The 23639-nt window shown below is 55.0% G+C and overlaps 3 protein-coding genes across 3 annotated transcripts in view; 2 read left to right on the top strand and 1 right to left on the bottom strand.

Annotated features, from left to right (window-relative positions):
• Positions 1-1956, bottom strand: part of Ctu2 (cytosolic thiouridylase subunit 2) — a 5836-nt gene extending 3880 nt beyond the window's left edge. The window contains exons 1-4 of the mRNA XM_021220532.1: positions 1849-1956; positions 1547-1621; positions 1161-1239; positions 932-991 (exon numbers count right to left, since the gene is read on the bottom strand). Coding sequence (XP_021076191.1) covers positions 932-991; positions 1161-1239; positions 1547-1621; positions 1849-1916 — 282 coding nt within the window. The 5' untranslated portion in view covers positions 1917-1956. The remainder of the gene's footprint in view (positions 1-931; positions 992-1160; positions 1240-1546; positions 1622-1848) is intronic.
• Positions 1957-2029: 73 nt separating this feature from the next.
• On the top strand, positions 2030-11933 carry Rnf166 (ring finger protein 166). Its single transcript, XM_021220412.2, has 6 exons — positions 2030-2259; positions 7511-7667; positions 9338-9450; positions 9713-9827; positions 9997-10104; positions 10840-11933. The coding sequence occupies exons 1-6, from the start codon at positions 2105-2107 to the stop codon at positions 10903-10905; spliced, it is 714 nt and encodes a 237-aa protein (XP_021076071.1). The 5' UTR covers positions 2030-2104; the 3' UTR covers positions 10906-11933.
• Positions 11934-17429: 5496 nt separating this feature from the next.
• On the top strand, positions 17430-23639 carry Snai3 (snail family transcriptional repressor 3). Its single transcript, XM_021220708.2, has 3 exons — positions 17430-17625; positions 21235-21843; positions 22795-23639. Exons 1-3 carry the CDS (start codon positions 17550-17552, stop codon positions 22974-22976), a joined length of 867 nt encoding a protein of 288 aa, XP_021076367.1. The 5' UTR covers positions 17430-17549; the 3' UTR covers positions 22977-23639.

Genomic DNA, 23639 nt, shown 5'->3' with positions numbered 1-23639 from the left:
ACAGCCTCTCCACTGGCCTCTCTAGCTGGTACCCCACAGTGAGAGAGCATGGAGGTCCCTGTTCTGCACGGGGTCCCTCAGGGAAACCCTATATACCTCGGCAGGTTCAGACACTCTTAGACTAAGTCCCGTTCCATCTGCCTCACTTCCTTCTACCTAGGCTGCTTCTTCCATTGATTTTTGCCGCGCCCCCCCCCCCTCCGTCCCGCAGAGGTGGGGCAAAGACGACACTTACGCCAAGGCAGGGTTTGAGCAGCTTCCACAGCTTCCCGCTGCAGCTTCCTTTATTCTCTCTACAGCTCACCCCAGCTCTCTACAGCAGTTCAGCTTCTCAGCTTCTCCTACTTTTTTCTGGGATCGCCCAATTTATCCCCATCCACCCTCTGCACTCATCTCGCATCACTCATCATCCAATCAGCATTCAGCACGCTCTATACGTGAGCCATGCATGCAGACAGGGGCACGTTGATAGGCCAGTGACTCAATATCATGCTGAATGAAGCTATACGTCAGGCAGCGCGTAATCACTCAGGTGCACATAATCAGGTTTTTGGTAGTCAAGCAGGGAATCATGGGGCTTGGCAGTGAACCAGGGTGCCGTCTTGACTCACAAGGCTGCAGCCACGGCCACACCCGCTTCCCACAGATTTTGACAAATATTTCTCTCTGTTCTTTGTTGTGATTGACCAATCTTTGAAATTGTGTCCTAATAAATAAAGCTAAACAGGGATGTAGCCTGGGACCCTGCATAGGGCGTCTGTCTGGACTGCACACCTGCCGAATATACACGGGACATCCTAAAGGTGTCCCAGCTGGGGTGGGGTGGGGTGCTGTCGAGTGTTAACCAAAAACTTCCATAGTATAGGCTGAGGAAGGAGGCCCCTGCTCATTCAATCCAGAAGCCTACGCCCAGAAGATGGTGTAGACGTACCTCAAGAACTTGCCAGACCATGGAGCTGGATGAAGGTCCCCCAGACCAGGACAGGAGCACCTGGGGATGGGGAGAGCATCAGCAAGGGCTCATCATCAACATGAGCATCCATGTCTCGTCCATTTCTTGGATAGCCCCAGACACCAAGGTCCAGAGGCAGTAGGGCCAGCTAAAGAAATAAACGGAAGACAGCAGGGCTGACAGCAGAGGGCCCAGGCGCCACACGTACCTTCTCCCCAGGAAAGATGACCCGGTTCTTCCCAAGCATGGCTCTGAATTTGTGGACATAGAATGCCTTGAAACAATCCCTGTAACACAGAAGCAAAGGGAGGCTGGCTGCACCTGCGCAAGAGATTTCGGCATTTTGTTTGACGGGGTCTCTCTGTAGCCCAAGTTGGCCTCAAGTCGGAGGTAATTCTCCTGGCATGGGATCTGGAGTGTTGAATTAACAGATGTGAATCTAGTTTAGATGACAAGGGTCGTTACCAATAGTTCCTACCACTATTTACGGTTAGGGCAAAGCACGTGCAAAGCAACCACGCCTTTACAAGAAAACAAGCAAGCCTGGAAAAGGGGCGTGCGGGGGTTGGGGTGGGGACGCTGCCCAGATCTCACCTGCAGAAGGCATCTCCCGCTCGTATCACCACCACCGGCAGGCCTTCTGCGCACTTCACACATTTCTGCTCCCGGCTTTGAGAGAACAAGAACATACGTGGCAGAATTCTCGCACCATGGCGGGGCTTGGGGAAGTCAGGGTCTCTCTTCCCGGCCCGAGCCGGCGGAGGAAACGCCAGGCTCACGCGCCAGAGCCCGGGTTTAGTTCTAGCCGCCGATTCACAGCAGCCCTGGAACTCCGATCGGTGTCTGCGAGGACCGAAGGGGAGACTGTCCCCAGCCTGGCGGTAGAAGGTTCTTACCTCGGCCGCGGCACGGGCGGAGGCTCCCGCTGCGCGGGCCCCGCGTAATCCTCGCCGGCCTGACACATGGAGGGGCTGGGTCCCGACGGCAGGGGTGGGGAGCCGGCGCGCCGAGATGCTGTCACCGCCGAGAGGGCGCTGTCGTGACGTAACCCGGGGGGAGGGCCTGGGCGGTGACGCCAGCGCGGCGCCGTCGCGGCAGTGACGCCGGTCTGCCGGCCTGGATAGGGGGCGGCGGCGGCGGCCTGCCCCGGGGATGGCGATGTTCCGCAGCCTGGTGGCCTCGGCGCAGCAGCGGCAGCCGCCGGCTGGGCCCGCGGGCGGCGACAGCGGCCTGGAGGCGCAGTTCAGCTGTCCCATCTGCCTGGAGGTGTACCATCGGCCAGTGGCCATCGGCAGCTGCGGCCACACGTGAGAGCGCGCGCCGGGAGCCCGCGGGAGGGGGGTCCGGACCGGGGTCGTGGCTGGCGGCCGAACGGGGGACGTGGGGGAAGCAGTCCCTGCCCCTGCCCACCGGCCGCGCGCGCGCGCCCTGCACCCGCCCCGGCCCCGCGCGTTGTCAACGGCCGCCGGCTGCTTCGAGGGCGGAGGACGCGGCCGCTGCGCCGAGCGCCGGGGGTCCGGGCTTGCAGAGATCGGGCGAGCGGGCCGTTGTAAATAAACGACTTGTGACTTCTGCAACCCACTCTATTCCACCCCATGTCTGCTCGTTTTGACTGTCAAGGAAAGGAGTTTCCCTAAAGTTAGGAGAGGGACGCGATTGGAGCCTGGTGTTTTGTTTTGAAGGACTTGGCCTATTCTGAACAGGAAGCTTCCAGACAGCAGGGCCTAAAGGGACCCAGACACCAAGCACTTCGTTAGGTGCCCGGCTGAGCCAAGACCTGCTCCCCGCCCCCAATCTGGCGGCTCCTCCTCCTAGGTTTCAGGAGCAGAAACTTGAGGATGTGACTCTTCACGGGAGGGAGCGGTGCTCAGGGCCTTCACAACCCCAGCCTGGTTGGGAGGGAGCCAAGATAGAACGTCTGCTCCATGACCTCCCCACAGTACGGCTCTTGAGATTAGCAGATAGAGGAAGGGCAGGGGGACTTGTCAGCAGAGGGCCACGCTGCTGAGGTGGTGGGGCGCTCGGCTGCTTGGGGCAGGACAAGGTGCACCCAGGTTGGTGGGAGGCATTTTGCAAACAACAGAGGCAGCTGATTCTGGAGGCTCTAGTGCAGAGGGAACTGGAACCGCTTGGGTAGGCGTGTGCCTGCGAGTCATCCAGGGAGGTGACAGAAACCTTGTCTCCATCCAGAGAGCTTCCTTCACTTTCCCTGCCCCCCGTGTCAGGCTGAACCGAAGACTGGATCCCTCTGGAGAGTTCTGCTAGGTTGTCTTGTAGGGACGCAGCTAGCTCCTGCTCAGTCTAATGCTCCTGTGACATTCTAGCAGGAAGCCTTGGATCAGGACCCATTTTTTTTGTATGCACGCACGAGTGGGCGTTTTACGGTGTGTTCTTTCTGTGAGGTGCCTTTTTTTTTTTTTTTAACAAGTCCCTTCACTCTGTGCACACAGGCCACTGTGTTCTTCAGTTTGCTAGTGTTCACCCATCAGTATGTGTTGTCCTCCTGGCAAGGTAGAACACGGGATTGGAAAGCCCCTTTCCTGTAAACCTGGTCCCATTGCTCCCTCTACAGGCTTTTCGTCTGGACAGCTTCACCTTGGGAAGGTGGCCCTGCTTTCTTTGCTGGCTCCGGTTCCCCAGCTGTTCAGTCCTACCTTTAATCCCGCAGTGTCTGTGGGGTGTGGTCCATGTTTAAATAAGCATGAGGGTTAAGCTTTCACATCACCTTTGAAAATGTCACCGATTCCTCCCGTCTTTGAGCCACCTGGCCCAAAGCTGTTTCCTTCTTGAGGTTTTTGTGTGTGTAGAACCCTACAGAGTTGTTGCACTGATACCAGGGGGGGGGGGAGAGGAAGTGGGGAGGCTGCAAGATCCAGGCAGGAGGCCTGCCAGGGGGGCCACTGTAGAGGTGTGCTCCAGCTCTGTCCCCAGGCCACCGTAGAGGTGTGCTCCAGCTCTGTCCTCAGGCCAGAGGAGCAGTCTTGAGACATCACAAGGCAACTTTGCCTGAGGGAACTGGCTGCCTTGAGGGTGGAAGAACACAGGAAGGGGCTATGCGATGGGTGCTCTCTCCCACATTCACGCCCTCAGTTGCGTCACGTGGTGGAGAAGCTGCCCTGCACCAGCCTCTGTAGATGCAGGCAGGAACTCTGTGGGAGAAGTGTGGTCTGGAAACTAGGCCAGGAGCTGCGCCCCACGTTTTGTTCTACTTCCTCTTGGGGACAGTCACCGTGTAGACAAGCAGTGTCCTTGAGACCTCAAATTCTCAGAGAATGAGCACGCCTTCCTCTCTCAACGCCAGCATCTTTGAAGACCTGCTCTTTGGGACAATTTTCTTCTTTCCCAGTGTGGCCTTGCTCTCCCTGTGGGAGTCTCTGAGGTAGAATACAGGGTGCTCATTCAGACCAGGCACTGTGGCTCCTGCCTGTAAGTTGGTAGCACTTCTAGTATTTGGAAGACTGAGGTAAAACAGGAATGAGTTCAAGGCCTGGCACAGGTCACAAAGTAAAGTCTTATATTAAAGTTTTTAGGGTTTTTATTTTTTGTTTATGGGTGTCTTGCTTGCATGTGTGTCTGTATCATACATGCACTGCCCATGGAGACCAGAAATGGCTCTGGACCACCTAGAACTGTAGCTGCAGACAGTTGATAGCTACCATGTCTGCAGGAACAGCCGAGGCCCTTAACCAGTGAGTCACTGAGCCTCGTGGCTCAAAAAACTCAACAACTGTGGAAGCCATTGGTTTCCCTCATGCTCAGTCACACAACCTTTAGCACCATTTGGAACATTCCCCACCCCAAAAAGAAGCCATTCCTTGCACAGTCCTGGCATCTGCTCACCAGCTCACTTGCTCGCTCGCTCTGGATTGGGCCGTGCTGCACATTTCCTATAAACGGAACTGGGATTCCAAGTCTGGGTGTGTGGTTGCTGGAGCCACTCTGACTGCAGGAAGGGGCTTCCGAGAGTCCTTCACGCCCACTCAGTGCCGGCTCTGCCAGGGTGAGGTAGGTGAGAGCGAGCCACACTAACTGCAGGAAGGTGCTTCCCAGAGTCCTTCACGCCCACTGAGTGTCGGCTCTCAGGCCTTGTTTCTTTCGGCTCTGTTAAGCATTTCAGGTGCTGGCTCCATCAAAAACCAGGGTGCAGGAACCTTTGACAAGGCCTAGGGGTCTGCCAGCCTCATTGCTGCAAAGAGAACATTTTCTTGAGATCTCAAAGTGCCAGAAGGGACATTGGCTGTGTCACCTGCAAATTCTGACATCTCTTCTGACCAGTGTGCCTCCTTATCCTGCCCTCACAGCCTGCTGAAAAACCTCCAGGAGAAATAAACCTTCATGCTGTCTTCTTGTAGCCTCTTCCTTCAGTCCTGGAGGCCATCATCTTTCTGGAGGCTGAGTCACTCCCCCTTTTCCTACCTGGTGCTATTAATGAGCACTTGCCATTCTGTGCAGAGGTCACCTGTTAAAACTCCAAGCGTCCACATTAAACCTAGAATCTTCATTCGATGGGCTCATATCAATAAACTCAGCCTGATCTAGTTTTATGTTCCTTCCACCATTATCCACACAGGTAAAATCCATTCCCACACACATTTCCCAGGCTTCTGCTTAGTGAGGGAGCAAACTCATTAAGCTCCTTAGTAGTGTGGCTCACCTCCTCAGAGACTACACTTTTTACCTCCTGCCTAGGAGCCTGCTAGCCGTAAGTCTGGTTATGGGTCCAGAGGCACCTACCTGTTGGTGGGCGCTGAGGGACATCAGTGCTCTCTTGCCTGGCGTTTCCTTCAGACAGGGTCACTGCTGGTTTAGCAGACAATGAACAATTAGTTTCCTCAGTCAAAGGTAGAAGAGGCAATAGTTCAGGGAGCCGGAGTAGGAATCCATGTGCTGAGGGTGGAGACTTCCTTGGGAGAGACCTTCGAGGATCTGGGGCCTCAGTGTTCTCGGCCTTCAGTGTAGTCCTCACACATCTTCATCCCAGGTGCCAGGATTCCACTTGTTCCCCTCTGAGGTTGGGGCTTGAGTCTTTGCTGTTATTTAGCCAACCTTATAATGAGGTTTGATTTTCCTCAGCATGCGCTCGCTCTGTGGCTGCTGCACGGAAGATTCTTTCTCTTCCAGGGCCCCTGTACCCCGAAACCTTCCCATCGTGTCTTCCCTTCTGGAGCTGGTCAGTTCTATCTTCTCCTTCGTTGTCCGTCACTGAATTCCCTGTGCTGGAAGGCGGTTGAACCGCACAACTCGTTCTTCCCCCGTTTTAATTTATCTGGGGATGCCAGCAGCATCATTCTCGTTAGGTTTTCTACAAATTGTCAATTTTTATTTATACACACACACACACACACACACATATATACATACACACACACATACACACACACACACAGTCATCAAACCCATTCATTTTCTTCAGTTCATCGCACCACGGGCTTTCAGTACTCGATGCACTTCCAGGGGAGGCTCTAATAACTGTAGGTGTCAGCAAATTGGAAACCCTGTTTCAGCTACCTAAAAATTCTCCTTATACTTCTCTTCTTGCTTCAGAGACACTGCTGACACCAAAATCTGTATCAGTCAGTGTTCTAGAAAAACAGAATAGAATGAATATGAATATATATGTGGGATTGATTTATTAGAATGGTTTACGAGCCATAGTCCAACAATGGCCAAAGAATCCAGTACTTGTTCAGTCTACAGCATCAGATGTCTCAGCTGGTCTTCAGGATACTCTAGAATTCCAAAAAAGTAGGCTGTAATGCCAGTGAAGGAACGACCCTGCAGTGAGCCAGCACAAGCGGGCAGAGGGTGAGCTTCCTCTTTGTGTCCTTTACATCGTCCGCCAGCAGAAGTTGCGGCCCAGATTAAAGGTCTCAAAGATCTGGATTAGAAGTGGTTCTTCCCACATCAAATGCTCTGATTAGGGAAGAAAATCCCTCACAGGTGTGCCCAGCCATTTGGTTGTAGCTAATTCCAGATGTAGTCAGGTTGGCAGCCAAGACCAGCCGTCAGCGTGCAAAGTGACACCCCTTTCCTTCTGTTCCCCACTGGTGTGCAGCTGCTGAGCAGAGGACCCCAGAAACACCAGCTTGGGGTTTAGCCAGGCAAAGACAGAACTCATGCTGCTGGTATCTGGGAGCATGCCAGCGAGAGATCACAGTCCCTCCTGTCACTGAGCTTTGACTCACAGGATACAAGACTCTTGTGGCCTAGAACCCTGTCCCTGGCCAGCTTTGGCCATCTGGTGAATGAGGGCTCCAGGCCTGGCGTTTTCTTCACAGTTGTTAGTAATTTTACTCCCTGACCCCTAAGGTTCTGTCAATCACCACATAATCAGGAGACTTTGAGGAAAGAGCCTGCACCCTGCTGCAGGGGCGTTCCTTCTGGGGGTACAGGCTGCAGGGGATATGCCAAGTAAAAGGGCTGTCCTGCTGGGAGGGACAGCTCACCTCTTAGCTGTGTCCTGCTGGGGGTGGGCTGGGGCTGGGATAGTAACAAAATACTGTCTGCAGAACTAGCTGTAGCAGCCCTGCAGTAGCCTCAGGTCCGTGTCACCTGCAGGTTCTGCGGGGAGTGCCTCCAGCCATGTCTGCAGGTGCCATCCCCTCTGTGCCCACTCTGCCGCCTGCCCTTCGACCCCAAGAGAGTGGACAAGGCCACCCATGTAGAGAAGCAGCTGTCGTCCTACAAGGCACCCTGTCGGGGTTGCAACAAGAAGGTACCCGCCCTGCTCAGGCTTCCTCAGGCTGGGGGGGTGGGGGAGCTTCTGCCAATGGGTTCCACTCTCCCGTAGAGGAACTGGGTGCATGGGCTCACAACCCTTTCTGATGAACCACATCTGCTCCAGTGTGAAGCCACCTGCCAGACCCTCTCAGAGCACCAAGGGGGCAATGTTGTAAAAGCTGCCTGACTTAGGCTCGACTCAGCCTATGCACTGTGGCCCATGCAGACCCTGCACTCGGGCTGGGACAAATCTGGGGGAAGCCAAGAAGGTTCTGGGGTGAGGTGGGAGGTCCAGCCAGACAGGGCCTTTGAGTATTAACTCCGTGCAACTGGTGTCCTGTCTGTCCTGAGCAGAGTGGCCTGGGCACTACTCACTTTATCGTCTCACGAGGTCCCCCCCACCTGAGATGGGTTCACAGACCCCAGAACCTGCCCTGCTCCCACACTCCTCCTCTGTTCCTAGGGGAATAAGCAGCTGTGAGCACATTGCAGTTATGTCTCAGACATCCCTGGGTCTAGTTAATAAACTGTGACTGTGTTAACCTGTCACAGTGTCCTGAAGGTCACCAGGCAGATGACCTGGAGTGACCTTGGGCTGGGTCAGCTGCTGTGGTCCGCTTGGTGCTAGGGTTCCCTGGTTAGACTTTCCCATGGAGACTTGAGGACGCAATCCTGTCAGTGTCACATGTGAAGTGACTGCACACTTCATCCAAACACCTCAAGTTTATTTTTTTTTAAGATTTATTTATTTATTATATGTAAGTACACTGTAGCTGACTTCAGACACTCCAGAAGAGGGCATCAGATCTTGTTACAGATGGTTGTGAGCCACCGTGTGGTTGCTGGGATTTGAACTCCGGACCTTCGGAAGAGCAGTCGGGTGCTCTTACCCACTGAGCCATCTCACCAACCACACCTCAAGTTTATAATCTGTCTTCTGGAGCATATCCCCCCTGCATGGATACCCAGCTGTGACAGGGGCTTCAGGAGGACCTTCTTGAACCCCTGCTGGTCTTAGGCACAAACTCTGGCTGCTGAGGACATGTGCTGTACCCACCTGACAAGGACGGTGTACTGATGTGGCCTTGTCATTCCTCAATCTTAAGTGTCTACCCCCAGCTTTGATGTCCCCCCCTCAGGGGAAGGCTCACCATGGCTTCTTGCTCTCTTCAGGGTTGCTCACTGAGCCCATACTGGGGTGAGCCTCTGTGGCAGGGAATACATCCCTTCCCTTCAGGGAGGCTGCTGTCCTTGGCCAGCTTCCTCTGGCACAGTCGTGGTGACTTGATAGGACCAGCTGGGTGGAGAGGCCTTTTTTCCTAATAAGTACTAATCCTGCCTGCTTGCTGGAGCAGCTTCCGTTTGCAGGCCTTTCTAGGGACCCAGGCATGGGGCCTACTAGTCCTGTCCCAAGGGAGGGGCTTACAGTGAGCTACCCTGAGGGCCATGACCACTGCTGTGTCTGTGTGGCTCTGTGACACCTGTGGACCTCCATGTGTTCTCTCTTCCTCACCAGGGTCCCTTGCAGAAGCCCAAGCTCTAGGTCACTGCTCAGCACTGCATGTTCTAAGAGCAGAAGGGACGGGTCCGATGCCTTTGCTGGCCATTGCCCGTCTCTGCTGCCTGAGTCCTAACCTGCCTAGCTCCACTTCTCTCATCTCACAGGTAACACTGGCCAAGATGAGAGCGCACATTTCCTCCTGCCTGAAGGTCCAGGAGCAGATGGCTAACTGCCCCAAGTTCGTCCCTGTGGTGCCCACATCCCAGCCCATCCCCAGGTAGGCAAGCCTTTAGGATGGGGACCTAAGATGGGCAGAGCAAGGGTTCTTCCTGGGCCGAGGATCATACAGTCACCTCCCCTCTGTCATGACCACGGCCCATTGGTCCAGTGTGTGCGGAAAAGGAGAGGACCAAGAGTTTCCTTACAAGACATAGAGTGCTGCTCCCTTGGGCTGCAGGGGATGGGTCAGCACCAGCCTGTCTACAGAGGGCAGGCTGGTTTCTTAGCCCCAGGCACACTCAGTGCCCTCCCACCCCTAGCAATATCCCCAACCGGTCTACCTTCGCCTGCCCCTACTGCGGAGCCCGCAATCTGGATCAGCAGGAGCTGGTGAAGCACTGCGTGGAAAGTCACCGTAGTGATCCCAACCGTGTGGTGAGCAGCTATGGCATGGGGCTTCTGCCTGAGGGAGACACGGGGACAGGCCTGGTCTGGGGGATGGACATCTTAAGTGGAGGGTGCTCTGCATGCCATACTGTGAGTGGGTGGGTGGGCATGTAGGCAGGAGAGGGCCCCTGCCTGCTACCCCCAACTTATTTTCTAGGTATGCCCCATCTGCTCAGCAATGCCCTGGGGGGACCCCAGCTACAAAAGCGCCAACTTCCTGCAGCATCTGCTGCACCGGCACAAGTTCTCCTACGACACCTTCGTGGTAGGTGTCTCCTGCTGAGCCTTGGAAGTGCCGAGCGAGACAGGCCACTGGATGTAGGGTACTAGGCACTCAAACCTGTCAAGGGCTTGGACCTGCACAAGGGTAGCTGCTGAGTCCCTTGGTGCCCACTCGGGCCCCCTGAGGCATCACCTTCTCTGTAGCAGCTGCAGAGACGAGTCCCTGGTGAAGTGCTTCCTTCAAGGAGACTCTGAAGGGAAGTGGGAAGGGCTTTCTCAGGAGCCCACTCCTAAACTAGGTCAGAATCTCCCATCCTCTGCAGTCTCTAGCCAAATAGGGTTGGCTGGCTTCTTCTTGGTCCCCAAGGCTGGAGAGCTCATGGCTCTGACAACTTCCATCTAAGAAAACACAGTTCTTGTCCAAGAACAGTGGGTAAAAGCTCCTGCTTCCTGCCAAGGTTGACAACTTGAGTTCAATCCCTGGTACCCACAGGACAAGTGAGAAAGTCCCCTGTCCTACCCACACTATGGCACACATGTCTGTACATATACACACCAAAAACTAAGCTGTAGAAGAAAGATTCTTACCATCTGAAACCCACGCCTCATGGTCACAAACCTGCAGAGCATTGGTGTGCACACATGATCCAAGGCTACCTTTGGGAACGCATGTAAGAACTGGGGCAGGCATTCTGTGAAGGAGGCTTGGGACACACGGTGACAGTGGGTGTCTGGGAGCCATCCTGCTCCTCCTTCATGTATCTCTGCTTGTCCCCAGGACTACAGCATCGACGAAGAAGCCGCCTTCCAGGCTGCCCTGGCTCTGTCCCTCTCTGAGAACTGAGGCACAGCCTGGCCATCTGCCTCTTCTAGGGCAGAAGACACACTCCCGCCTCAAGGGACAGGGCTGTTGCCCTCTGCCCTGGCACCTGCACAGGAGTGCGCCTCACCGGGCCGAGTGGAATGTTACACAGGAGAGCTGGTCTCAGAATCCCCAGGCTGGGACCCTGGCTAGCTGGCCCCTTGTCATCAAGCAGGGTCACCAGGTCCTGGCCAGCAGCACTGGGCCCTCGGTGCTTCAAGGGGCGGGTGCTGGCCGCCGTTGGGTTAGAGCAGGTGGCTGCCTTTCCCGGACTTGATGTCTTTGTGTGGAGAAGGATGAGGTGCCCTAAGCTGTGCCCAGCAGGACCAGGGGAAGAGGTGCCCACCCAAGGCTGCCAGCCCACCCGGTCGGTCCCTAGCTTCGCTTCCACCGTGAGCATTTGGTACTGGCTTTTGTGATATTTAGGAACCCTGCGTTTTTCTATCTTATCCTGTGTGATGATCTTTTCACGTTTTCTAGAGCAAAGACAAAGCATTACTCTTCTACCGCAATACCCGGTTGACTAGGGAGAGCAGTATTTTTATGGAGCATTTACAAAGTTATATTTTTTAAAAAAAATATATCAAAAATAAACATGGGATGAGTATAGAGGGAGAAGTGTGGGCGTGGCCAGGGCTTTGTCTGAGTGACAGGTGGTGTCCCTGAGCCATGTGCTCTCTGAGGAGGTGGCTTCTGTCTGGTGCTTTCTCTTGATGATGACCCAGAAGAAATCCTAGTACCGGGCGGGTCACTTGCTGTGGCTGCTCCCAGCAGATGTAGAACAGCCCAGACAGAATGGAGTCCTTCTGCCCTGTCGTGTCACCTTCCAGAGCCAACCACATCCCTCCTCAGGCAGGGACTTCCCTTACCAGTAGTAGAGCCCTCGAGGGCCAGAGAGACCTGCTTGATGGCAGGTCAGGCAAGAAAACATTTGTCAGCATCTTGTTCTGTTCATGGCATAAATTGCTGTCTTTTCAAAAGAGTTTAAATAAAGTGTTTCCAGGCACCCACGGGGGCCTTGGTTCTGGGTTTTACTGCGCCGTGTCTATGGGCCGGGGCTGCCAGGGTCCACAGCTCCATCCTGTCTCAGGTGCTTTCTCCCTGGTGACTCTTCTGCCATGTGCCCTTGGTAACCTTTTCCCTGGCCTCTGGGTAGCCTGCCGACTGCTGGGGACATTAGTACTAATTGCTTTTCCCCGTCTCTGGCTCCAGTTTCTCATTCTTTGGTCTGGATCCTGGACCTTGTGAGGTAAGCCAGCTTCTGTGACTCCCCCAGGGCCCACCTCCAACGCAGGGCTGTCTTCTAGTTCACCCAGGGTTCTAATAGTTGAAGAGAGCTGACATGGTGGCTAAGCAGGAGATACCCTGCACTCAGGAGGCTGAGGCCAAATTGCTCTGAGTTCAAGGCCAGCCTGTGCTACATGGCCAGCTCCGGGAGGCCAGCAAGGACTACACAAAAGACCTCAGAACACAGCCGGGCGTGGTGGCGCACGCCTTTAATCCCAGCATTCGGGAGGCAGAGGCAGGCAGATTTCTGAGTTCGAGGCCAGCCTGGTCTTCAAGGTGAGACACTCGGCAGCCAGAGCAGATGTTATGGGCGTGTCTGCCCAGAATGACTCCTCACTGTCCCACTTTGTTCACAGGTGGCACCCATTGGCAGGTCTCTGTTGTAACAAGTAGGGTTGGGGGCCCTTGCAGGCAATGTCAGGTTCTGGACCAGCAGTGCCATAGCAAGGCCACCCTCCCCCACTAGTTACCTTCACTGTGTGTCAACTACATCTGAGAGGCCTCAGAGCAGGGCTGGCCTGTGCTCGTCCCTGGCTGCCAGCTAAGCCTACCACTTGTTGGGCAGTCACTCACTGTCCTGAGCTGAAGTGGTACTCTTACAGGCCCAGGCCTGTGCTAGGACTGACCACAGTGACACAGGCATGGCACTCAGAGGGCATGATCCCTGGGTGCCCAGGAAACTCAGTCACAGCTCCAAGCCAGTCCCAGCAGGCCCTGACCTTGGCAGCAGCCCTGCGTGTGGCCTATCTATGCTGCATCTGTGGAGGCCAAAGGGTAAGTCCAGTCTTTAAGGATCCTCAAAACTGCAGGGTCTGCAGACCTGTGGGGGCTGGGGAACGTGAAGACGGAATGGAAGATGGGGAAGCCGTCAGTCCACTGTGGTCATACTGCACATCTGAGCAACGGGCACAGGGCAGCCTGCTCTCCTGGCTGAGTTCTGCTCTCTAGACAGCACAGGCAGCAATAGATTGCGAGCTCACCAGTCAAGTGTGGACTCATCCCTCAGGAGGCCTGGGGGAGAGTGTAGCTGTCTTTGCTCCTTTGTTGGAGATTCTTTTCCCACCCTTCATTCCCCCCACCCTGCCCGAGTTTCACCCCCTAGCACTAGACAGGAGAGAAACAAGGACAGGGGGAAAAGAACCTGAATCTACTTTCCTTTTGTTTCTTCTTTGAGCACAACTACTAACAAACCTCAACCAACCCCTGTGAACTACCACCAACTACCAACTCTGCCTCTTTGAGGCCCTAGCATTTATCGACCCAGAATTCACACAATCGCGGAAACTATCTGCAGCTAGCAAAACCACACCTCTGCCAGAGCACGAGGCAAATCACAGTCAGCGCCATGGACGATCCGAAGCCACCCCACATCCCCACCCCTGGGGACATTCTGACAACGTTTCTGTGTATATTTTTTTTTTTTTTTTTTTTTNTTTTTTTNNTTTTTCGAGACAGGGTTTCTCTGTATAGCTCTGGCTGTCCTGGAACTCACTTGGTAGACCAGGCTGGCCTCGAACTCAGAAATCCGCCTGCCTCTGCCTCCCGAGTGCTGGGATTAAAGGCCTGCGCCACCAGGCCCGGCTCTGTGTATATTTTAAAGAAATCAAAAGTCCACAGTTGCCACTACAGGAAGAGCCACACCCAGCTGCCCCTGCTGTTGATGGACGCTGGAGCAAAGGGTCAGCAAGGGATCCCTTTCCTGTGTCCCACATGACTAGCTAGCTACTGTCCTCTTCTGTACTGGGTTCCCACTTCCTGTCCCGGGCAAAGCATTCCCAGAGTGGAGAGAGGGAGAGAAGTCTTCTTACCATTCTCACCTTCCCAAGTGCGCACTCTCTTCAGAGCATCCCACCTCAGGGAGACAAGTGACCCCTGAGAGTAGGGGCCATGACTCTTCTTGAGAGTGTAACACACAAACCTATTGCCACATAGTCACTCGCCAGAGGGAGGGACAGTCTCCCCAGGCAGAGCGCAAAGCAGCACCTTGTCTACAATCGGGCGGCCCCTGCCTAAGCTGTGCCTCACCAGCTCTCGGCTGGAAGTTCAGCTAGCTAAAGGCTCTTCCACCTCGGACTATTCTAGTCAGGAAGTCACCTAGGACTCCCCTGTGACTCTCCCGCCCACTCATCCTCCCCAACCCATGCTGCTGTGCCCTGCGGCATCTAGGGCGTCAGAAGCCTGGGCTGGCAGCAACATGCCTGTAGTTTCAAGTTATGCAACAGCACCGCAAGCTAGCACCCTGCTTCCTAGAAAGCAAACACCCTTGTCACACATTCCTGGACCTTCTTCTTAGGAAAGGGTCGTGTGGTCAACCAGAGGCAAAAAACCAGGGCACGGGGCTCCTCAGCCTTGGGCTTCTGAGGAACTGACCAGTGATCCCTGGGTCCTGGGAGATCCCTGCAGCACCAGAACAGTGTGTGGTTTTAAGGCTTTAGCACACCATATGCCTCAGAGTCACTGCCCTACCCACCTGCAGGAGTCTTGCCTTCCCAGAATCCTTCACGCACATTTGTGTGGTATGTGATATCACCTACTTAATGAAGGAACCCCCTCCCCCAATCTGAGCTCATGAGGACTCGTTCCCATTGTGGGAAGGGATTCTGGAGACCCTGTTTCAAGCTTGTATGGGGTGGGGGAGGACAGAGTGGAGCCTTCCTACTCAGCCCGCCCGGAAACCAAGGTGCCTGCAGGGACCTAAGACCCTCAGCTAAAGATCTCAGGAGGAGGTTGAGAAAGTCTCCCTGTATATGAGACACCAGAGTGAGCCAGGCCTGGGTGAGGGACAGTAACACAGTCTGTCCTCGTGTTGGACCCTGTTCTGTGAGATGTCAGCACTCTCTGCCCCCTTTCTGAGCACTGAAAACACTGGAGAAAAAGGCTTCATCCAGACGATGGTGCCCAGACCTGGCACAGCTCAAGGACTCTCTCTACAAAGGCTATTTCCAACCGAAATCTCTTGATATCAAGCGGAACGCCTTCTGTAGATCAAAGACCCTCTCCAGCGGTCCTTGCACTCAGTGCCAGACCAAGGGAGTGGGAAGGCTGAGCCCACTTCCACCCTCATTCTGAGCTTTTCCTCCGGGAAGAGCGGGAGGAAGATAGACTGGTGAGGCTGTTTGCAGATCACACCTCCCTTAATCAATGCACAGTTCTGAACTCCAGACACCTTGGGAAACCACAGGGAAGGCAGGCTGTGTGCCTGAGAGCGGGGCGATCGTGACAGCCGCGTCCCCCACAGAGGCTGTGATGGGCTCAGCCACAAGTCTGCTGGGCTTCTGTAGGGCAGACCCAGTCTGCTGACCCAGTGCTTTCAGAATGTCATCGGTGCAAGTGCCACGGGCCACTGGAATGGCGTACCACAGAGTGTTCCTCCTCCAAGAGAACATCAGAAACGCATTTGGAGGCCAGAAGTCCAGCATGGGGGTGTGTCAGCAAGGGAAGGGGACAAGGGCTCCCTCGTTGCTAACCACTCAGGCCTTAAGCCTCTATCTCAACTCTCCGGCCACCCCTGTGCGCACCAAAGTCCCATTGCCCTCTTTGTTAGGACATTAATCAGTGGGTTAAGCTCTCTTGAATGAGACTTAGCATCTGAATTAAATCACGAATACACTGAATAGACACAGTCAGACCCATGACACTATCTATCAGCTCTGGCAATATACCAGGGACCAAGTCATAAACAGACTGCATCTTCTCTTGTGGGCCCGTCGGTGAGAGCCCCCAGTGAGGAAGCATGTGGAGTTACTTGTTACTGTGGTACGGGGTGAGTGTACCTCACTATCGTCAGGACTGCTGGTTTTCCTGTGGCCTGCTCCGTGTGCTTCTGGGGGTGGCTGAGATCTGCGTGGGGCCCTCGTGAAACCCGTGAGTTGGTTCCCAAACCTGCACTTCTGCTGAAGGAGCAGCATAGCGCGTGTGCGTAGGCAGCAGACAGCTTGTCTCAGCGTCTTTAGGGAAAGCCCTGAAGAGGCTCCTGTTGGCTGAGGCAAGCCTCTCTCCCGCTGGGAAGGCTTCCCACAGCCGTGGGCTTAGAATTTTAAACCCCAGTGCTGGAGACAGCCACTACCTCTTCCCCGGGGAAGTACATGAAGCCTGCTGGCCTGTAACTGTGAGTCACCGCAGCAAGATGAGGGGGGTTCAGCGAAGTGAGAATCTCCAATTTCATTCACGGTTGGTAATGGCTTATGAATGTTGGAAGCCTATTGGCCACGCCTCAAAGGTGGGCCCAGCACCTTTCATGAGACTGGCAGTTCCTCATTAAGGAGGAACATCATCCCTCGTTAAGGAGGTTAGGAGATGAGCTGGAAGAGTCAGCCCAAGGCTACGCATTGTGTGGGTGGGCAGGAAGGAAATGCAGATGCGAGCAGGTTAGGAACCTTAGGCTTTTATCTATGCCTGGAACAGGAGAGGCTACAAATACAGATCTTACAGATCCAAGGTACAGGGGAACCGGCAGCCAGCAGGAATGTGTCCTCAGAGAGCCTTCCCACAGATGCCCTATTTCCACACAATTACACCGTAACAAATGAGTACTTGCCGCCGCCGCATCTGACCAGCCAGGAGTGTGGGCTAATCCCAGTTCTGTCGACCACAGAACTCTCAGAACCTTGCTTTTCTCCCAAAAAACGAAATGACACCAGCTACTGTGCCCTGCAACCGTGAACGTGAACGCCAGGGTGACTCAGGCCCCTTCCCCCACTGTCTCCTACGCTGCAGACTCACCTTCCCTTCCCACCTCAGCCCACAGATGCCAAGGAACGTGGGGTGATAGGGTAAAGTTCAGTTCTGACCACACAGCCCTGCTACTCAGCCACAGACACACCCAGTTGGTGCTCTGTCCACCTACCCCAGAGACTGTCCCACCGGACTCTCACGTCGTAAACATCCACACGGAGAGCCTAGACAACCAGTCAAGGCTGTTCCGACTCTCCCGGGCATGGATTATAAAGGATGCTGGAGAGGACAGGGACTTTGCTCGTCCAAGTTGGCTGGCCCCTGTCTGTCACCTAACCCTGAACTCTGCTCTTTCATCCAGGGCAGGTCGATGGCGAGCCCCCGCGGGGTCGGTGCGTGACCATGACGCGGGCCAGCCGAGTCCCGTGGGGCAGACACCGCCGACCACGCGGCGGGTTCCCCGCCCGAGCACCTGTCCTGGGCGTGGCTTCGCGGCCCCGCCCCGCCGTGCTCGGCGCTGGTTGGCCGAGGTGGTGCGCTATGCTAATGAGCCTGACCCTTCTCGCACCTGCCGGCCCGCGCCGGCCGCCGGCGCCGCCAGACTCTGCGGTCCGTAATCCCGCTGCAGGCTCTGGCTAGACTCTGCCTGCTCTCGGGAGGGGACCATGCCGCGCTCCTTCCTGGTGAAAACGCACTCCAGTCACAGGGTCCCCAACTACGGGAAACTGGAGACACTGAGAGGTAGGGGTTGGCCGGATCTCCGCCCCCAGCACGCAGCGCTTCGGGGCTGGAGGCAGCTGGGAAGTTCTTGGGAGCTGGGTCACACCTGCCCCAGGTGAGAGGGGAAGGGGCTCCCTTCTGGCTTCAAGAGGGATGTGCCTAGGGCAACTAACTTCTCTGCTTCGGAAGACTCGGGCATGCCTTGGGCTCCCCACTTGGAAAAGTTTCCTGAGCCCCAAAGATCCCTGGAGCTTTCCCTGTGGACTGCCAACACTACAGCTTCGGCTAAGCAGACTAAACTCCTCTCTGTGCAGGTCTGGAAGGGTCCAAACTTAAAGTATGTCCCAGGCGCTGTATACACCCACCTAGAGAAGGTCTCACTAAACACAAAGGCCAGGAAACTTGTCCTGCCCACAGATGGTGGCTGGTGAGAAAAGGCAGGACCCCCCCCAGAGCATCCTGCCATGTGGGTGGTGAGCTCTCTGATAGAACAAACAACCTCTGGTGGTCTTCGCTCTTCCCAGAAGCCTCCTTGCTCTCCTGGTGCAGTGACCAAGGAAGAGCCGACCTCCACGCACAGGCTCAGTTGTCCACCTTTACGGCTCCGTTCAGGGTCTGAGCACCTGAGAAGAGAACCCTTAATCTTCAGGGCCAGCCTGATGGTCAGAGCTACCCACACTCAGGTGGGCAACTTCTCAGAGGAAGACCTACTGGGGACTAGCCCAGTGCCTCGGGGACACCTTGGATGTCAGGGCTCAGGCCAGCACCCCTCACTTAGCCCTAGTTGGTGGGAGTTCTTGGATCAGGCCCCATCACCTCGGCTGCCAGGGGGTGCTATCTAAGACCCTGCTCTTGCGGGGGGCGGGGGGGCATTTTGAATTCAATTGAGTCACCACCAGCAGTTCCATAACAGAAGCTGCTAGTGTGAGGAGGGTTTTCTTTTAGTTGGGTGCTGGGTCTCCTTACAAAGGAGGTGGAAAGTTGTACTTCTAGTGAATGTGTTTTTTTTTTTTTTTCTTGTATGGTGGGTGGAATCAATGCCCCACACAAGACTAGTCAAGCACTTACCACTGAGCCATGCCTCTGGCCGTAGGCCATTGTTTTAAGAGTTAAAACTTTAGGTTGCACTTGGAGAGCACACACCAGCTTAACCTCTCAAATGGGCAAATCAGGTCCTGCAGGGCCCTGTTGGGGACAGGGGGTTGTCCAGAGTAGCCTTAATGCCCTTTAGCGGCATTAAGTCTCTCTTGGCTTTCCCAGGACCCCATGGTCCCAGTGACTCTCCTCCTATTACGGTGCCACCCTAGAGTATACCCGAGGTGCTGAGGCCTGGGGTTCCCCCTCCCTCCTCCGAAGGGGCTTCAGGGACTCCTCGAGCCACAGGGCATTGAGTCCCTCATCTCCCGGTAAACCAAAGCTGCAGAAATCACTAAAGTGGGAGAACACAGGGAAGGCACATGCAGAAGCCGCGGTCACTCCCGCCTGCACGAGGTCGCGCTCCTCTGCCTGTGGAGTGGACACAGAACACAGTGTTTGGACCTCAGTGGTAGAAGTGGAGACTCTCCTTCTGACAGGACCCCGGAGAAACTTCCCACATTCTGTGGTCGGAAACTCTGCTGACAGAGCCTCTTAGCGGTCCTGCTCTCCCCTCCTCCAATCCAGAGTACATTAGCTGGCTATATAATTAGGAACAGTGTGTCAAAGCACTCTGGTAGGGAGGAAGTAATGGGATTTAACTTTCTGGTTCTGCACATCCCCGCCAGCACTTGTCTCTTCTTGCAAGTTCTAGCCATCCCTGAAGTAAGACATGCTACCTTGACGTGGTTTTAATTTGTGTCTTTTCGGTGTCTGATGATGGGTATTTCCTTGTGTGCACACTGCCCATATGGTTTTTAAATACGTTACTCTTTTTTAATTAAGAAAACTTGCGGGGCAGTGGTGGCGCACGCCTTTAATCCCAGCACTTGGGAGGCAGAGGCAGGTGGATTTCTGAGTTTGAGGCCAGCCTGGTCTACAGAGTGAGTTCCAGGACAGCCAGGGCCACACAGAGAAACCCTGTCTTGAAAAACCAAAAACAATATTATTTGTGAGTAGGTGTGGACATTTATGTCATGGAATGTGTGTGGATGTTAGAGATGACTTGCACGTAGGTTTCCTCTTTCATCTTATGGGTTGGGGATATAAAACTCAAGTTGGCAGACTTGGCTGCAAGCATGTCTACTCGCTCAGCCATCTTTGGAGAAATAGATATTCCTATAGCCCCTGTTTTTGAGGGGTGGGTGTCCCCTGTGTCCCAGGCTAACCTTGAACTCTTTGTAGCTGAGGATGACTTTTAGCTTCAGATCCTCCTGCCTCTGCCTTCCTAATTAGGATTACAGATGTGCAGCGTTACACACCGTTTGGAGAAGGAGCCCGGGACATCTGAAGTCCTGGGCAAGCGCTCTACCAGCTGAGCTGTGGCTCCTACTCTTTTGTACCTATCTAAATTGTGCTATTAGACTTTACGTAGTGGAGCTGTAAAACAGCCTTCGTACCTAGGCTAATTTCTAATCAAACATTTCCTTTGGGAATGGTCCCTCCCATCCTGTGAACTGCCGTGTCTACCCGAAGCCTTTGCATCAACTTAGAAACAGCGGTAGAGGTCTGTCTCAGTGCGTGTGGCAGATGAGGCGGCGGGGTAGGGGGGTGGGGGGGCTGATTGGTGCTTCTGTCTTTGTCCCCAAATCCAGAATTTGCCTCTAATTTGCAGCCTGGTCTTCCATGTGTGTCGGGGGGGATACCAGCATTGTTTGATTAAACACTGGAAATTCTGGCCACAAATACAGGAGCCACCACCCAAGGGCACAGGAAGCCCAGACTGGAGCTGACACTGCCTAGTTAAGCTGTGGCCACCGCCTGCAGCCGCCTGCCTGGCTGGGCCTGTTCATGCACACATACAGGGTAGCGAGGGTGTGCTGTTGAGTGGTCAGGGATGTGGCCGCGCACAGCAGGTCGTGACACACTCAAGGAGACGCCACAAGGGTGACCCTGTGCTGAGTGGAGGCTGGCTACTGTGGGGGTGGCTTGCTGGTTTTAACAGGTTCGTTTGGTTCTGAGAGCATACGTCTGTGTAGGAGGACCAGGGCTCCTTAGACAAGCTGCCCAGACTTGAGCAAGGAGTCCCGCGAGGAGCGAGGAACTGATTCTTCAGGTCTCTTCCCTATGTAGCCCAGGCTGGCTCAGATTTGAAATCCTGCTGACTCGGTCTCCCGAATGCTGAGTGTCTAGCCTCGTGCCTGGCTTTGCAGCTGTTTATGTTCCTGAGCACTGGAGGTTCCGGAAGATAACTTTCCTCATTTTAAACAAGTCCAGTTCTCCTTCTAGTGTCTGGACTTGTCTAGTTCAGGCATTCCTCAACCCTCCCCTCCCCTTACCACCTCTCTGGACCAGAATGTAGATGGAGGTGAAGACTCTGGCTGCTGTAGGAATGATGGGTTCATGGTACATATCTGTACCTCTGGCTTCCTGCTGGCTGCTGCTGACCTATAAGACAGACCAGACTACAGTCAGAAAAGTGAACAGAAGTTCAAAAGCTCAGGCCTTGGGACCTCATTCCTCACTATGTGTTGTCTCTCCCCTCTGCCCTTCTAGAAACTAATGGCTCCTGCTCTGCCTGCGAGGAGCTGGCGGGATCCTGCCACCTGCCAGCCCAGGAGGAGGCCCCTTGCAATTCCAGCGACCCCCTACAGCCTTGGGACAGTACCTCTGCCGTTGCCTGCATCTCCCTGCCTCTTCTACCACATCACGGAGAAACTCTGGGTGTCTCTGGACCAGAACCTCAGGAAACCAGCTGGGTGGGCCCTCGGGCTGCCCAGGCCCCCAGTGTGACTCTCAAAGACAGCTTCACTCTGCCCCCGTTGTTGGTGCTGCCCACACGCTGGCCCCCAATCCTGGGCCCAGATGGAGCTCTAGATGGACATCTCAGGGCTGAGGGGACATCTCGAGGCCCAGGTAGCTTTGAGTGCATCCACTGCCACAGGCCTTATCATACGCTGGCTGGCCTGGCCAGGCACCAGCAGCTGCACTGTCACCTGCCGACTGGGCGCGCCTTCACCTGCAGGTACTGTGACAAGGAGTATGCCAGCCTGGGTGCCCTCAAGATGCATATCCGCACCCACACGCTGCCCTGCATCTGTAAGGTGTGCGGCAAGGCCTTCTCCAGGCCCTGGCTGCTCCAGGGCCACATCCGCACCCATACAGGTAGGAGGGGCTGGCGGGGCTGCAGTCCCGGAGGAGGATCCAGGCTGGGGGAGGGGCTGGTCTCCTGGTTGGCAGGGTCCTTGTCCCTCCTACAGCTGCTGACACACACCCCCATGGATAAAGATCAGCATGGGCATGTTCCCTCAAGGTCCTGAGGCCAGAAACCTAAACTCCAGGCAAGGCCAAGCCACGTTCTCCTCAAAGGCTGTAGGGATGACACGTCTTGCCTCTCTGGTCTCCTGGCAGCCACCCTACTCATTGGCAGATGGCCATATCTGTGTGTCTGTCTCTTTGCCTTCCTAAAGCCTTTTCCCCTGGGTATGTCTCTCTGCCATAAGGAGACAGAGACCCCCTTTAAGTCACAGAGTGAGGATTCGCCCAGATGGCCTTGTCTTAACTGTTATATCTGCAAAGGCCTGATCTCTGAGTAGGGTTGGAGGGGGAGCCAAGGAGGCAGGTGTCTCTGAACGACAACAACCGCGCGGCTCCAGGGCCAGGGACGTCTGTGAAGGTGAAGGAGCATAGTCCCACAGGAAGGGCAGACTCTGGACTTGGAGACTTGTAACCAGTTAGGGTACAATTGCTTTGGTGGGCTGCAGAACCAGACAGACACTTCTCAGTGGCCCGCTCCCCTTCCTCTTAGGAGGGTTATCCTGAAAGCCAAGGTCTTAGCAGAACGATTCTGTCCCCATCCTTGGTGCTCGGCCCTGATTGCAGCTGGCACCCATGTCTAGGAGTCTAGCTACTCCACCCAGCTCCGATGCTGTGAGCCTGCCCTGAGTGACAGGATTGTCCAAAGGCTTCAGGCTCGGGTGCTTGGGCTGTGAGCATCTGAAGGACAAGGACGAGTCACTCATTGGTCAACGGTGACGTTTTCACCTTCGGCCACCATCTGTGGGATTGTCCTGCTGGCGGTGGCTGCTCACCTGACCTCCCTTCTTCCTCCCACAGGTGAGAAGCCCTACACCTGTTCTCACTGCAGCAGGGCCTTCGCTGACCGCTCCAACCTGAGGGCTCACCTGCAGACTCACGTTGGTACCAAGAAGTACAGGTGTGCCGTGTGCCCTAAGGCCTTCTCCCGCATGTCTCTCTTGGCGAGGCACGAGGAAGCTGGCTGCTGTCCTGCCCCCTAGGTGGGCACAGCAAGGTGGAGGGGCCAAACCCGACGATCCTCTCAGTGGTTCTGTTATCCCGGACAGAGTCCAGCTCACTGTTGCCTGTGTCCTGCCAGAACCAAGCCCAGTGGAGCCTTCGGGCATCTTTCCCTAAGGCCTGTGTTCAGAGGATACTTATCACCAGGATGCTCACCAAAATAAGAACCGATGGTTCTGTTTTCAGTTTGGCCTGTCTGCTGGACCCGTTCCAAAAAGAGTGTCTACTGGGAAATAGCTAACACTGGACAAAATCCACCATGACACCAATGATCCTGGCCACCCGGGTCCCCTTGTGTGCAACTTGGAATGACCATTTTTACTTGAGAGCACACTGTGTGTACAACCTTGAAAAGCACAGCTACCTCTTAGCCAGGCTCAGTTGCCGTCACCTTGGGGTCAGAGTGACATTTTCTCCTGCCCCTTATGTACACACACATACGTGTATATACACAAACACACATACACCCTGGCCCCTCCCCGTAAGATGAGGCGGGGCCAGGGAGGAGTGGGCTGAAGCCAGATCCCACCTCAGCTGTCCTCAGCACTGTTGTCCCATTTGAGGGTGGCCTCGGTGGCTGGTTAACGTCTCAGGAGAGCAGCTGTGCGTAATAAAGAGCCTCCACGCTCGGGTCTCCTGCCTTG

This window comes from Mus pahari, chromosome 20 (genome assembly GCF_900095145.1).
Source record: "Mus pahari chromosome 20, PAHARI_EIJ_v1.1, whole genome shotgun sequence".
NCBI classification, from domain to species: domain Eukaryota; kingdom Metazoa; phylum Chordata; class Mammalia; order Rodentia; family Muridae; genus Mus; species Mus pahari.
The sequence above is the reverse complement of the archived record's forward strand: the minus strand, read 5'-3'. Positions and strand labels throughout refer to the sequence as shown.